Consider the following 15950-nt stretch of genomic DNA (forward strand, 5'->3'; position numbering starts at 1 on the left):
AAAAGAGAGGGGACAACAAGACAGCATGACTATAACTGGTGCAAGGAAGGACCTGCCCTGTGCTGCCCAGAGAGGACAGCATGAAGTCCATCCCAGTGTGGCCTGGCAGGGAGGGTAGAGTGAGCTGTTCTTTCTAAGACCCCAGTGGGATTGAACTTCCTTGGTCCAGCTGTGTGTGTGTGTGTGTGTGTGTGTGTGTGTGTAAGAACTGGTTCCAAGAGCTTACAGGCCAGTGTTGCTGCCACAGGGAGCCCCCAGATAATGCAGAACATAACAGCAAAGAGATCTCACTTAGCAACCTGTAAATTCAACAAGTCCTAGTAGCCAAGAGAGGTATGGAACTAGTCCAAGCTTGGGGAACCAGGCAACAGCCTAGCGAATGAGGACGCGCAGCCTGTCCAGATGCTGGGGTGCTCTTTACTGGGGGCAGAGAAACCAGAGGGCTGAGAGGTGGCAGCAGCTACATGTGGTTTGGAGCAGGAGAGAACTGCTGTGGAACAGGACCCACCGCAGGCGGTGCCCCCCAGAGCCACGGGCAACCCCGGGGCAGGAGCCGCGGAGCTCCCCGCGTGCCTCACCTGCCACGTGGTACTCCAAGCGCCCGTTCTCGCCCGCGTCGGGATCGGTGGCCCGCAGGGTGTAGAGTGCCACGCGGCTTTGGTTCTCCGGGACCTCCACGGAGCAGGACTCGCTCTCCAGGTGTGGTGCGTGGTCGTTCTCATCCCCCACCGTTACCCGCACGGTCGCCTTGGAGAGGTTGGGGGGCCGGCCGCCGTCCCGCGCATAGACTGCAGGGACAGAGCAAGAGCGCTGCAGGCTGCCCTGCTGACGGGGGGCTGCGGTCAGGCCGCCACGTGCAAACGCCCGGGCACTCGCAGGGGCGGCCACGCACGGGATTGCCGCCGTTCCCATGTGCTCCAGCCGCCCAACGACCCCCCGCGCCCCACAAACCCCCATCGCTTCCCACAGCCTGCCCTCCCTGCAGCACGGCCCAGCCTCAGCGCCCAGCTGTCCCCCTCGCACGCACCCGCACAGCCCTACCCGTCAGCACGTGCTGCTCCTGCTCCTCGCGGTCCAGGGCACGCGTGGTGACGATCAGCCCCGTCTGCGGGTGGATGGAGAACGGCCCCCCGGAGAGACTCCCGTAGGACACCTGCCCGTTGGCACCTGCGGGGAGGAACGTGGCTTAGGGGCAGCCCAGCAGCAGCCCCAGGAGCCTCTCGTTTGTCTCAGGGCCCTGCACCTCCCTCATCCCAGGCTTCCCACCCAGGGGTCACACAGGCTGTGGGAGAGGGTGGTCCCACTCGCAGGCAAGCCACGCTGGGGCAGAGATGTGTGGTGGAGGGAGGGCCCAGCCCAGCTCATGGAAGGGAAGGTGGGCCAAGTAACTTCCCAGGAACAAAGGCCATTGCCTTGGGGAGCAGAGGGAACCACAGTCCCTGTTCTCATTCTCAGCCTCTCCCAGGACTCAGCCCCTCTCTCATCTCCAGGCCGGGTGATGATCCTTCCCTCCGTGGTCAGCCAGGCTCTCCAGACCAGGCAGGAGGGAGCAGAGAGCACCCAGTCCTGCACGCCGCATCTCCAGAAGGGTGCCTGACCAAACTGGGCAGCTCGCCCTCACCCTGCATCCTCACCCAGGTCCCGGTCCGTGGCCAGCACCTGCAGGACAGGGCTGCCAGCTGGCAAGTTCTCCATGATGTGTGCTTCATACTCAGGTTTCTCAAACGCGGGAGCCTCGTCGTTGACATCCAGCACCAGCACGGACAGCAGCTGCGTGGCGGAGCGGCGCGGGAAGCCGTGATCCGTGGCCACCACGGTCAGGTTGTGCTGCACCACCTCCTCCCGGTTCAGGGCCCGCACGATGGAGAGCGCGCCTGCAGGCACGGGGAGAGCGGCAGGCTGGGACCGCGGGGCCCCGGAGCCGAACGCTCCCGGGACAGAGGTACCGCAAGGCTGTGAGCTAGGGACAGCCAGGTCTCAGGAGAGACAGCAGTATCCTGCCGTCCCGGCGCTATGCTCGGGGCTCTCCACACCCCACAAGTCCCCCTCCTCCGGGTTCCCCAGCCCACGCCCTCCTCCTGTGCACCCACATAACCCCACACCCTCCTCACCCCGCGTCCCCGGCGTCCCCGCCGCCCACCCTGCAGCCTCCCGGGCCCTCACCGGTGCTGGGGTTAAGGTGGAAGCGGCCGTCGCTGTTGCCTGCTCGCAACGAGTAGCTCACACGCCCGTTCTCCCCCAGATCGTCGTCCTGGGCCGCCACGTGCAGCGCCACGAACCCCGTCGGCTGGTCCTCCATGACGCTGACGGCCGCCGGCGAGAGGAACACGGGCGCGTTGTCGTTCTCATCGGTCACGAACACGCGGGCCGTGACGGCGGCCGAGCGGCGCTGGCTGACGTTGCGGGCCTGGTCCGTGGCCTCCACCACCAGGAGGAAGGAGGCAGCAGCCTCCCGGTCCAGGCCCTGGCGGAGGGTCAGCAGCCCCGAGCGGCTGTCGAGCTGGAAGGGCGCCCCGGGGGGCTCCTGGTGCAGCAGGGCGTAGCGCACCTGGCTGTTGGGACCCACGCCGTCCCCGTCCAGCGCCTGGAAGGTGAAGATGGACGAGCCGGCCTGGGCGTTCTCGGACACCACGATGGTGATGGGGTCTTCGGGGAAGGTGGGCGCCTGGTCATTGCAGTCCTGCACGTGGATCTGTACCAGCACCAGCTGGCTGGAGGGATAGCCGTGCCGCGTGTCCTCGGCACTCACGTGGAGCACGTGCCGTGCCCCAGCTTCATAGTCCAGCTCCCGGGCAGCGTAAATCTCCCCTGTCACACTGTCGACCACAAAAGTGCCATCCCCACCGCCTCCTACCACCGTGTAGGTCAGCTGTCCTCGCGCAGGGGCATCTGGGGGGGCCACTGAGCCGATCACAGACCCCGGCTTGACCCCCTCGAGAGGGTGCAGGGTCAGCACGGTGGCATCGGGCCGTGGCAGCGCCCGGGAGGACGGCAGCACCTGTGAGGAGAGGCAGCAGTGAGGGGCATGCACCAAGGAGCTGCGTGCCAGGAGGTCCTACCGGGGAGCCAGTGGAGAGGGGGACATGGGGCCTGCAGAGAGCAGGTGTCAGGAGCCAAGGTCACAGCTCTTGTGGCCTAACAGATGACCTGTGAGAATAAGCACGAGCTACGAGGAGAGGCTGAGGGAGCTGGGGCTGTTCAGCTGGAGAAGAGCAGACTGAGGGGGGGGATCTTATCAATGCTCACAGATACCTCAGGGGGGTGTCAAGGGGATGGGGCCAGACTCTTCTCAGTGGTGCCCAGCGACAGGACAAGGGGCAACGGGCACAAGCTGAAACACGGGAAGTTCCATCTGAATGTGAGGAGGAACTTCTTGGTTGTGAGGGTGCCAGAGCCCTGGCACAGGCTGCCCAGGGAGGGGGGAGTCTCCTTCTCTGGAGATATTCAAACCCGCCTGGACACGACCCTGTGCAACGTGCTCTGGGTGACCCTGCTTGGGCAGGGGTTGGACTGGGTGATCTCCAGAGGCCCCTTCCAACCCCAACCAGGCTGGGATTCTGTGAGAGTCAAATGGCCTTTGGAATTGCAAGAACAGGGACAGGAAGATGTGAAATGGTCTATGGTGAAAGGGCCTTGACTGGGCCAGGTTCTCAACACAGATTTTAGGGCTGGACCAACAGCTGAGCAAGGGCAGAGGGTGTCCTGGGATGAAGGTGGTGGAGGGTGAGAAGGTGGGGAGGAAGGCTGCCGAGCAGCTGGGTGGTGCCCTCCAAAAGGCGAGCGAGGGGTAGATGGTGCAGGGTCAAGAGGAGCTGGGGTGCTGGGTACCTGGATGCGAATGATGGCTGACGTACTGCGAGGCACCGTGCCCCGGTCGCTGGCTGTCACGGTGAAGATGTACTCGGCACGATCAGACCGGCGCAGAACCGCGGCAGTCCGCAGCTCTCCTGTGGCCACGTGCAGTGTGAAACGCTCTGCCCAGGCTCCTGCAGAAAGAAGGTGAAATGCTGCAAGGAGAGGCAGAGAGGAGGGAGGGCAGGGGCAGGCGGGGATGGAGGAGGGAGCGCGGAGCGGGCACCGGGCTGCCCACAGGTTGGTGGCTGCAAGGCAGAGAGCAGCACCCATCGGTCGGGTCTGCAGGTCCTACCTGTCAGTGAGTAGATGATGGTCCCGTTCTCACCCTCGTCGGGGTCCTTGGCCTGCAGGGAGGCGACTAGAAGTCCCGATGGCTTCTCTTCCAGCACCTGCAGCACAGCCCAGGGAGCAGCTGAGTGGCACAGGGCACCCTTCAGACTGCCCCCACTGACCCCTGAGCATGGCACAGGACCTGCACCTTCCCACACCGGCCCTGCACCTCACCCACGGCACAGAGCCCCCAAGACCCACAGGCTGCGCCTGAGGCTGGACAACATGGAGAAGCCTGCAGCAAAGCTGGCAAAGGGAGCTTCTGCCTTGCCAGCCTTCGTCCCGCTCTGCCCTGTTTAACAACCAGCTCAGCAGCACTGGGCACGCTGCAGCAGGGAGCTGCAGGGTGACGGGAGGACACTATGGCACCCACGTTACATCCAAACCCTCTACAGCTAGGAAAACCCCAGGGCTCCGCAACAGTCCTGGCCCTCTCTGCCCCCAGGAGACCCCTTCAGCTGCAGACGCAAAAGTGGGAGCACCGACAGGCTCAGAGGCCACCACCCTGGCAATGGAAGGGGATCTGCTCGTTCCCACCAGCCAGCCCGGGGAGGTTTGCCATCTCTGGGAACGCAGCTGGCAGTTCTTCCTGGGCTCGGACACCCGGACCCGCAGGGATTTTCCCTTCCCTCCTTTGCTCCCAGTTAGCGCTGCTGACGGCCTGTCCGTAGGCACCCAAGGGCACCATTTGATGCCAGTGCATCACAGTACCATCAAAACATCAACTACACACATGCTCAGCTAACCCCACACTCTGAGGTGAGTTACCTGACAGCGACCACACGTAACAGCAGCGCACAAACACCTTTCCTGGATAGTTACGGGAACGGACGCACCCCCATTGCTGCCCCTGCCCTTAGCAAACCACCCCTGCCTGCGGGTACACCTGTCCCTCCTCCAGCACCGTCTCCTTGCACCTACCCACACCTCGGTGGTAGAGAAGGTTCTCCACTTGGCACAGACTCTGTGGTCCCTTCCACACCAGAAGACAACAAATTCACATCCTACCAGCACATCCCACAGCACAAATCGTCCCCACAGATACAGCTGTGCTGGGTGATCTCTGTGTGGTACCACTTCAAAGGGTTGTCAAGCGCTGGCACAGGCTGCCCAGGGCAGTGGTGGAGTCCCCATCCCTGGGGGGATTCAAAAGCCGTGTAGATGTGGTGCTGAGGGACATGGGTTAGTGGTGGCCTTGGCAGTGCTGGGTTAAGGGTTGGGCTCGATGATCTCAGAGGTCCTTTCCAACCCAAATGGTTCTGTGGTTCTATGACTTTAATGCATTTATGAAAAAGACAAGTAGAATCCAAGCAAGAATCCAAGGAGAGAGGCTGTAAGCTCCTGAGAGGAGGCAAGTGTTAACGCTGTTGCACAAGCTGCTCACACCACGCGGGTGGTGCTCGGGAGGGGAGACCAGAGGAGCTGGGCTTGTTTAGCCAGGCCAAGCAGGGATGTGACTGCACAGTGTAAACACTGGGGAAAGGGGAGGGACATTCCAAGGAGAGAGAAGAGCTATTTAAGCAAAAAAACAACATTGGCACAAGAACAAATGAGTATAAAGTGGTCAGAAATTAGTTTAGGCTGGAAATTAAGAGACGGTTTCTAACTACCAGATCAAGGAATCTGGAACAGCATTTCACAGCAGTGATGGAGGCAGAAGACCTTCCAAATATAGCTTGGCTGTTTATGAAAAGGATTGTCTCCGTGGACACCTCTGAGTGGGGCCATGCTTCGGAGGCCCCTTCCAACCCCTCCTCTGTAACAGGCTGGGGCAGGGCCTGCCCCCCGAGCTGTCCCTAATTGCCCTCAACCAGGACACAAGGGGCTCCTGCTTCACTTCTCTTCCACAAGGAACCAAACTCCATCTGAGGAAAGCGGTGACTCGGCCGGAGTTAAATGAGCAGCATCCACACAGGCTCCGTGTACAAATGCCGTATCAGACGCATGAACGGAGGAATAAACAGCAGTGGAAGTGGTCTTGCTGCTGCAAAAACCTCAGCCTTAGTAAAATTGCTGCCAGGGAGGCTTGTCCGGGTCTGATGTCCCCCTCCAAGAAGGCTGCTGCAAACACCAGCTGGGTCCAAAGGTCAGAGAGCCATCTCAGCCCCTGGCAGCGGGTACGTGGAGAAGATGCAAGACAGAGGGTACGTATGGAATAACCCTCCTGCGAAACCTGCCCAGCTCCCAGCAGCCTGTGGCTAAGTCACTTCCTGAGCCACAGATCATATTTTTGTTCAACAGCCTTTGATGGATTTTTTTCCTTTCCATGAATTCATCTAATTTTGGACCCACGCAACTTTTGGCAAGGATTTCACAATTTGATTATGTTCTGCATGAACATTATTGCCTTTGTTTGTTCTAAACCTGCTGTCTGGTCTTTTCTTATGAAGCTGCCTCAGTCTTGTGCAAAGAGGAACTTCTGATTTCCCCGTGACTTCCTCGGTGCCTTTCACTGCACACCTCTGCTATATTCCTGCAGTTTCTTCCAGGCCAGAGAATGTTCAAGTTATTTTCTTTCTGCATGGAAACCATCATCTACTGGGGATCACATTAACATCCTTTTTCTGAACCTCTTTAGCACTACTGCTTATCTGGTGGAACGGAGGCAGGGCAGAGAGCGGGTGCAGGATTTGAGATGTAGGGTAAGGATGTTTTCTTTCATTCTCTGTTCCTTTTCTAACAAAACTCAGCATTTGATCTACTTTTTTGACTGCAGCTGAGCCCTGAGCTGACATTTTCACAAAGCATTCATGGCAAGGCCCCAGCCTTCTCCCTAAACTTAAGCAGCCAACGCAGAGCCCACCACTGTGTAAGTGGAATTCATATTGCTTTCTGCCGTGTGTGTCACTTCCCAGTTAGCAACAGTGAATTTCACCTCCCATCTTCTTTCTTAATTGAACAGTAAAACAGGATCCTTCCCCAGGGAGCCCTCACCTTTATTACTGTGAATAGATCAGTAACATCACAAAGAATCACCTCTTCCAGAGATGACCCTCCAGCTGATGCTCAAAGCAAGGTGCTGGCACAGGAACCCCCCTCTGCTTTGCCTAACGAACATCAACACGAATACTTCACTGAGCAGGTCTGCAATAAATCACCAAGCTTTGCATTTATCAGCTTTTACTTCTCCCTCCAAGCCTTCCTTCTACACCTAAATCATGACTAAGAGTGGCCTCCTCCTGTGCTTCACCCTTCCCTACCAGTGTTTCTAGAAGGAGAGCTTCCAAAGTGCCCAAATACTTTTTTCTTTCAAAACCATCATAACATTTTCCTGCCTTCAGGACTCTCACCCTGTGCCAGCCTCGCTCTGTCTCCTGAAGGCTGCGGTGAGCTTTGGTGGCACCTTTGTATGAGAAGAGACCCCCCGAGCTCTAGCAGGGTGCTCCCCCAGCATCTCACGCCCCCAGACACTGGGACCAGCTGCAGAGCCCGCTGTGCGAGCGTGTCGCGGGCGTCCCTGCACGCAGAGAGGACGCCGGGCAGGCTGCGGGCGCAGCGACGCCGTTCTGCAGAGCCCGTGTGGCCGCAGCCTCAGCGACGGCCGGTCCCTGGCCTGCAGGAGGGACTCCATGGCCAGAGCCTTGCTCAGAGGGAGGACAAGACTCACTCTGCCTTCCTCTGCCTCCAGCAGGCCCTGAGAAGCGCCTTCATCCAGGCCCAGCCTTGCCAGTTTTGCAAGCAGAGCGTGCCAGCACAGGCAAGAAGGCTGCGCCAGGGACGGCTGCGACCCGGACCAGGAAGGGAAAAGAAATGAACAGGGACGGCCTGACCGGAGCTGCGGTGTCCCCAGGGCCCTGTGCCGATGGCCACCCCGGTCAGCCCTGCCTGCTCCGACCTGCCCCTGCTGCACGGCTCGGGCACTCCAGGCCCGACGTGCAGCGATGTGCAGGGCAAACACATCCGTCCAGCCGCAGTGGGAGAGGGCAGCTGGGCTGGGACCCAGCGCAGAGCCTCAGAAAACCCTCGTGAGTGCCAAGTTCAGCAGGACAGCACTTTCCTGACCCCCCAGAAAGCTGGCTGGCCACACCAAAAATCCTGAGACCCAGAAGCTAACGGCACCCCATGCCTCCCTGCTCGCAAGTATTTTACTCCTGGCTCTGCTGGGTCAGGTTTAGGGTTCCCTTTTGCCTTCTCTCCTTGCAGGCACGTGTGAGCCAAGAGCCTCTGCCTGCTGGTCAGTCCTGTTGGCCTCAGAGCCCTCCGCAGCCCTGCTCTGTGCACAGGGATGTCTGTATCGCCCAAGGACGTGCCCACCTTACCACATCTGGATCAGCTTTACCAGACTGCCCTGGCTGCTGCATGGATGCAACTTGCGCCTGCTGATCTCCCACCCCGAGACTCTCCTGGGTGCCCCTGCCCACTCCCTCTCCCCCTGCAGAACCGCCTGCCCCCAGCCCCAGAGGGGCACACCCCTGCCTCACCAGGGCTCCAGCCTGCTGCCCCTACCTGCACGGGCAGCTCCTGGCCGCTGCCCACGTGAAGGAAAGCAGGAGCGTTGTCATTCTCATCCAGCACAGTGACATAGATGGTTCCTGTGGCACTGCGGGGTGGTGCTCCCCCATCCTGCACGATCACCAGGAGCTGGTAGCTGGACTGCTGCTCCCGGTCCAGGCTATGCTTGGTGCTGAGCTCCCCTGTGAAGGAGAAGTGGGGACACAGCTCAGGCCAAAACCTCTTTAGAGAAGAGCCTGCGCTCGGGTGTGCTGCTGGGAGCCCAGCACCGCGGGGTTATGGAGATGAATATTCCGTTGCAGCACTGGCCTGGCCTGCATCACTTTTGACCTGCCCTGGGCTTCCTCCCCAGCCAGCCGCTGCCCAGGAGGCCAGGAGGTCTCTCACCTGTCTGTGTGTGGATAAGGAAGGTGGGATCATGCTGGAGCAGGCGGTAGGTAAGCCGGCTGTTATGCCCAGCATCCCGGTCACTTGCCATCACCCTCCCCACGCTGCTGCCAGGAGCCTGATTCTCAGGAACGGTGAAGAAGTAACGCTCCTCGCTCAGCCGGGGGCTGTTGTCGTTCTCGTCAGTGACGCTGATCCGCACAGTGCTGGTGCCCGTTTTCCGGGCTTCCCCCCCGGCACTGCCGCCTCCCGCCGAGGCCAGCACCGTGAGCACGTACAGGTCCCGCGTCTCCCGGTCCAGCGCGCTTTTGACGTACAGCCACCCGCTCTCAGGCATGATGCCAAAGCTGGCAGCATCCCCGTCCGCACGCAGGTGGTAGGTGAGGGTGGTGGACTCCGCGTCGTGTGCCAGGGCCCGCACCTGCAGGAAGCGGGTGGAGACGGGCACGCCTTCCCGCACCTCCACGCGGTAGGTGAGTGTGTCGAAGATGGGCCCGTTGTCGTGCTCGGCTTGCACGTGCACCAGCAGCGTGAACGTGGAGCTGAGCTGTGGCACGCCACCGTCCCGGGCCACGATGGCCAGCCTGTAGGCTGCGCTGGCCTCGTACTGCAGGGCCGCCATCAGCCGCACCGCCCCCGACGCGCGCTCCACGCTGAAGGTGCCATCGCCTCCCGACACCAGCTCGAAGTTCACCTGACCGTTGGCACCGCTGTCACGGTCCTCGGCCTGCAAAGTGTACACTGTAGTCCCAGGTTCTGTGGCCTCTGGCAGCAGGATGGAGTCGGAGGGGGCTGGGAATGCTGGTGCGTTGTCGTTCACATCTGACACGGAGATTTTCACGCGCGTGTTGCTATAGGCAGGAGGTGAACCGCTCCGGGCCTGGACATCCAGAATGAGGACTGCCTGGGACTCGTGATCGAGAGCCAGGCTGGTGCGGAGCTGCCCGGAGGCGGAGTCGATGGAAAAGTAGCCATGAGGATCCCCCGAGGAGATGGAATAGAAGATGTCATCAGCATGACCTGTGGACAAGGAAGAATGATTTGCGCTCACCAGACAGCAGCAGGGCTGGGTGGGAGGCGCACAGCAGCGCCGTGTACACATGCAAGTATGTGCACAAGCGTGTGTGCACGCGCGTGTGTAAGCACATGTGAGAAAGCACGCACTGAGCGGAGTGACAACCGCACGGGTGCACATTCGGACACGCGTGCCTCTGTGTGTGCGTGGAGCTCCCAGAACAGGGCTGCTCTGTGAGGAGTGTGGTGCTGGACCGTCAAGATGATGCAGGGGCAGGGAAAGTGAGTGCACACAACAGGAACAAGCCTGTACCTGGAGGGTTCTGGGCCCGGACGGCCCCCACACTGGCACCCTGCAGCGTGTCCTCAGGCACCGTGAAGAAGTACTGAGCTTGCTCAAAGACAGGGGGTGAGACCGTGCCCTCCACGATGCTGATGTTCACCCGGGCGTTCGGCTGTGCTTGTAGGCCCCCACCGTCTTGTGCAGAGATCACCAGCTGCACCAGGGTGTTGGCTTTACCACCCAGGGACCATGAGAGGGAGATGACACCTAGGGAAGAAAGCAGGTCAGGGTCAGGGATGGGGAATGGAGGAGAGGGAGGAAGACAGGACAACTGAGGAACAGAGCAGGGAGCAGAAACAAGAGGTCAGAGACTGAGTGTGGGCAGGTGCTGCCAGAGGCTCAAGAAGCCGAGGCAGGGAAGATGTGGCAGGGAGAGGAACAGACGTATTCTGGTGGCAGAGTGCACTGCTGCGATGGCCAAGCAGTGACCTTCGGGCTGGCTTTTACACCCGCCCGCACCCCACTGCTCTGACTGCTGCCTGCTCTGGCTGCCCCCGGAGCTCACTCTCACCTGTGTCCTTGTTGAGGGAGAAGAGAGGGGGCGAGTTTCCCAGGACAATGCGGTAGGTGACCTTCCCGTGCAGCCCCTCGTCCTTGTCGTGGGCAGTGACACGCAGCACAGCTGTACCTGGCATGCTCTGCGTGCTGATGCTGGCAGCATACTCCAGTGGGTAAAACACTGGCCGGTTGTCATTTATGTCCTCCAGGAAAACCTTCACATACACCATGGAATTCAGGCCACCCTGTGGAAGGACCAGATCAGAGATGGTGCAAAGAGCAGGGGCAAGGACAACAGCGTCCCCTGCACAGTGCTGAGTCAGCGGCACCGCGTCCCCTGCAGCCTCCCCAGCACTCACCCCATCAACAGCAGTGATGGTGAAATCATAGGCAGAGGTGCCCTCATCACGATCCAGAGGCTGCACGGTGCACAGCTGCCCTGTGTGCTTGTCGATGCTGAACTGCGTGGGGACAACACTGCCAATGCCAGAACCAATGGAGTAGGAAAGGGAGCCAAACGAGCCGCTGTCTGCATCCGTGGCTGTCACCTGGATGAGGGAAGGCACTACATGAGCAGGGCCAGCATCACAGAGCAGACCGCCAGCCACATCCTGCCTGTCACCACCACCAGCCCCGTGCTGCCCTCTGCTCTGTGGCTCACAACCACCGCACAGCCCTCAAAGCTGGCCACAGCAAAGCAGACTGACAGTTACTGCCCCAACCCTGCGACTCTTGTCCCAGACAAGCCACCGCTTCCTCTGCCGCCCTCTCTGCAAGAGGACAGGGCCTCCTAGGGGCTCCCTGGCCGCACAGTGCCCTGGGCAGTGCTGCAGGATCAGCCCGTGCTGGCCCGGACCCCGCGAGGGGACACAGAGGAGGGGGAGCACAGCGCTGCAGACTCACAGGAGCTGCGGGTGCTTCCTATCGCGGTGCTGCCATGGCCCCTGCACCAGCAGAGGTGCCTTGTTTCGGGTGGTACCTCCCTTCTGCACCCCTGGGGCAACATCCACAACCCAGGGTAGCAGACCTGCCTTAGCAAAGGAAAAGGCTGTACGGAGCGAGGCGCAGGAAGGCCGGGCCTCGTACAGCTGCCAAGGATCCAGCAGCCAAGCACCCGCACTGTGCCCAGCGGGCTCGGCCAGCCAGGGACAGCCCGCGCTTTCACAGCAGCTGCCCCTGGCTCTCCGCTCCTTCTCTTCTGCAAAGATGCTTACGACAAGAGGACAAGAGGACACAGCCTCAGGCTTCACCAGGGGAGGTTCAGGTTGGACATTAGGAAGCATTTCTTCTCAGCAAGGGTCATTAGCCATTGGAAGGGGCTGCCCAGGGAGGTGGTGGAGTCACCATCTCTGGAGGGGTTTAAGAAAAGACTGGACATGGCGCTGAGTGCCCTGGTCTAGTTGCCATGGTGGTGTCAGGGCAATGGTTGGACTCGATGAGCCCAGAGGTCTCTTCCAACCTCATTGATCCTGTGATTCTGTGGCAAGACGGGAAGAAAACCAGCCCCTTTTCACCGTGACCCTGGCCCTGCCCTCTCTGAGAGCTCTGTACCCGGCAGTCCAGGGGATGGCGACTGGGGTGGCATTGCCCTGTGACAGCCGGGGCCCACCCGAGCCTGCGGCACGGGAACCGCGTTGGCAGCTACAGACGCAGCAGGAGGATTAAAACTGCTCCCTGCCTGCAAGGCCCCAGTTCCTCCCGGGGCTCCTCGCAGAGCTCGGGTCAGCAGCAAAGAGCTCCTTCCCCCGACCCCGGCACCGCTGCCCGCAGCTGGGAGCTCTGCGCGGGGAACAGAGCCAGAGGCCGGCGCGGAGGGAGGCAGCTGGGCCAGGCCCGGGTGAAGCGGAGTTCAGGCCTCGTCAGCCCCGGCTCCTCCCAGCAGCGCTGGGGCCTCGGCGAGCGGGAGCGCAGGAACGCGGCGTGTGCGCCAAGGAAGGGCCCGGCCGGGGGCTGTGAACAGCCCCTTCCTCCGGGCAGGGCCCCCAGCCCCAACCACCACCCCATCGCCAGGCACGGGGGGACAACACGGGAGAGCGCGGAGAACGGCGGGGCCGGGGAAGGAAGCGTACACCGGGTACGGGTGGGGTGTCCCTCCCCCAGACCACATGTGCTGCTCCCCAGTGAGGGTAGGCAGCCCCCGAGGCAGCCCCCCGCCAGCCCTCCTGCCCAGCGACCCACAGCCCCCAGCGAGGGGCGGCAGCCCCCTCCCACACACCCTCACCAGCCCTCCTGCCTGCGGTCCGAGGGGATGCCTCAGGGGAGAAGCTGAGAACCCATCTACGACAAGCACCGTGCTCCCTGCACGGAGCGTTTGCTCCCCAACCCTGCAGCATCTGCCAGAAGAAGTGCCATGAAAGAGGATGCCCCCTCCCTGCCCCAGCTGCGGAGCACCCAGAGCCACAGCTGCCATGGCAGCAGCCCGGCCAGAAAGCACTTTGGGAAACTGGACCCACCTGCCTCCGCGCCGAGTTCAGCATCCCCCCTCCCTCCTGCCCCAGCTCCCTTTGCTGTGGAGCTGCTCGTGTGAGAGCAGCAATCTGACCTCCCTGACACTGCTGAAACCTGTATTCAGGTTACCCGTATCCTGGCTCTGGGTCAGATGTTACTACTGGGGTAACAGGCTGTACCAATACACCTGAGCTGCGTCCCATGCCTGGGTTTTAGCTGGTAGTGTTCTTGTCCTGGTTTTGCAGGGATAAAATTTACAGAATCCCTTTTCTGGTCCATGTTGTTTCAGTGTGTGCCCAGCTGTGGGCTGGTGATCGAGGCCATGAGCAGTTAAACCCAGAGCAGCTGCCCCAGGCTGGCCCCCAGGTGTGATCTATAACATTAACCTCAGGGTCACTGCAAATGGGGAAGCTGCTGGGGATGGGGGCTCTTTGTCTGCTCTCTTCTCCCCTCCCTCTTTCCTCTCCTCCTCTCTTCTCAACAGTTGTGATCCCTGGAGGAACTTGCCACCACTCTGTGGGCTGAGTATAACTCTGTGCCTTTTGTATTAGCATTGATATTGTTTTCTTTATTTTATTAAATCTGTTTGAATTTTAACCCTTGAGTCTCCCTCCTTTTCTCAATTCCCTTTCTCGGTCGGGGAAGGATCATTGGGTGACAGAACAACTGGTTATTCTTTAGCCCTGGGTGCAGGCTGAAGGGAGACAGTTCTCTACCACTACAGATGGAAATGCACCTGAAACTGATAAGCTGCCACAGTGACTGCAATGGGCACTAGGTGGCAAATTAATAACTTCTTTCCCTCCAAATGAACCGCTTGTCACTCTGAAAGTGCTCCAAAATGCATCTCAGCTGCTTTAATACCCTGTACAGCAACAAGCTCTGCAGCAGAGTAAGATATTTTCCTTGGGCCAAGGGCTCTGGTGCTTCCAGAACAGCCCCACTTCCCCACCTTAACCATCCTGCTGTGGGGATGGGGACCAACGGTCTAACACAAACCCACACAGGGCCCGAGAGGGGTCACATCACAGCTACCCCAGCACTGGCACGACCGCCGCTGGAGACTTGTGTCTTGTCCTTGTCTCGCTCGGAGGGCTGGTGCCTCGGGGGACTCTCTGCGAGGCAGCACGGAGTGTGATCAGTCACCAGGTCTGGCACACACCCCATCTAGCCAGCGCGTGTAGCTGGGACCCACGGCTGCAGGCTGCGGAGCACACGCAGTCTGGGACACGGGGCACGTTTTTAGCTGTGAGGATAATTAACCACTGAAAGGGCTCACCGAGGCCTGTGGTGTATTCACCACTCCTGGAGATTTTTGAACCAAGCCTGGGTATTTTTCTATGAACTTTGCTAGAAGCTAATGCAGGGCAGACCCAGGCTCTGCATTCAGCGCCCACCCCAAATCTTGGATCAACAGCCGGGTTTACTGTAGCTTACTTATAAAGGTCCTGATGTTTGCCTGAGAAATAAGAGAGAGATGGAGGGGGTCAAGCTGTCTGTGGGACAGCCCACAAAACACTCCCTTCGGGGCTGTGCAAGGCCTGCTGCTTGAGTAGGTGGGCGCAGGAGTCAGAGCTCTGAGCCTGAATGGAGCCACTACAGCATCCTCACCTCTGACTTCTGTGAACACCCTGCAGGGCCAAGGCTGGCTGTTCCCAGGAGGAGCTAGGTGAGAGGAGAAGGCTGCAGCTGGGAACAAGAGACCTGCAGGAGCTTGCAGGGTCAGCATGCAGAGATGAGATGCAGACAAAACTGTGGGGTCGCCTCATCTGCACAGGACACCTGCACAAGCTCGCAGGATCACCACAGACACACCAGGCACAACGCGCAGAGGCGAGATGCGTGCTGTGATTCTCCCAAGACTACAGGACGTGCAGCTGCAACCCCCCATGCCAAGAACAGAAGCGGTCACAAAGCGCACGTGCAGGGAGACTCGCCACACTGGGTGACAATGTCCTGTGCCGCGTTGTCGGACAGCGGGGATGCCAGAGCCCAGCGCCCTCCCCGTGCTGGGGCTCCAGAGGGTGCTCCATGAGGCAGGGACTATGGTGACCCTGGAGCTCTGGCATCAAGAGTCCGGATGTTCCCATCCACAGACCCAGCCAGATCAGCAGCGAGAAGGAAGCCGTGGTGAATTGTTTCTATGCTTCATTATGTTCTCTGTTGAGGACCTACTTCTAATCTCTGCTACTACCCCTGAGTCTGATTCTGCCCTTGTACGAATAAACGGTGGTTGTTCTCAGAAACCCTCTGTGTATTGGCATTGGTGGGTGGACCGGGCAACCCATCCCCTTCCTGGATAAACCAGCTGCGTGGTCAGAGGGTTTTCTTGCCCGTAGCTTTCCTGTTCTACCCCGCAGGACCCCATTCTCCGAAGGGAAATCCTTTGTCATCAGGAGATAACGGCTCATGAACGCATCCTGCTATCGCGTGTGGGATGTGTTTCTGACAGCAGTCAGCTCCTTGCTCTTGAAGACAGAGGGAGACCGAGACTCAGGGTCCTGCAGAGCATCCTGCTTGGGCCCAGAACAAGGCCGGGGTTTCTGAGCAGCGCAGGGCCAGTGCTCCCGCGGGTCTGTCGGCCTTGTGAAGATGTGCTTGGCTGCAAGCGCGGTATTTCTCC

The 15950-nt window shown here is 60.1% G+C and overlaps 1 protein-coding gene across 1 annotated transcript in view; it reads right to left on the bottom strand.

Moving 5' to 3' along the window:
• The window catches only part of DCHS1 (dachsous cadherin-related 1), a 49878-nt gene that overhangs the window by 13776 nt on the left and 20152 nt on the right, over positions 1-15950 (bottom strand). The window contains exons 3-13 of the mRNA XM_068425061.1: positions 11239-11427; positions 10893-11124; positions 10352-10588; positions 9025-10044; positions 8632-8819; positions 4148-4244; positions 3829-3986; positions 2164-2998; positions 1635-1874; positions 1042-1167; positions 579-788 (exon numbers count right to left, since the gene is read on the bottom strand). Of these exons, the coding sequence (XP_068281162.1) occupies positions 579-788; positions 1042-1167; positions 1635-1874; positions 2164-2998; positions 3829-3986; positions 4148-4244; positions 8632-8819; positions 9025-10044; positions 10352-10588; positions 10893-11124; positions 11239-11427 (3532 nt within the window). The remainder of the gene's footprint in view (positions 1-578; positions 789-1041; positions 1168-1634; positions 1875-2163; positions 2999-3828; positions 3987-4147; positions 4245-8631; positions 8820-9024; positions 10045-10351; positions 10589-10892; positions 11125-11238; positions 11428-15950) is intronic.

The sequence above is a fragment of the Nyctibius grandis genome, chromosome 2, assembly GCF_013368605.1.
Source record: "Nyctibius grandis isolate bNycGra1 chromosome 2, bNycGra1.pri, whole genome shotgun sequence".
Classification (NCBI taxonomy): Eukaryota; Metazoa; Chordata; class Aves; order Nyctibiiformes; family Nyctibiidae; genus Nyctibius; species Nyctibius grandis.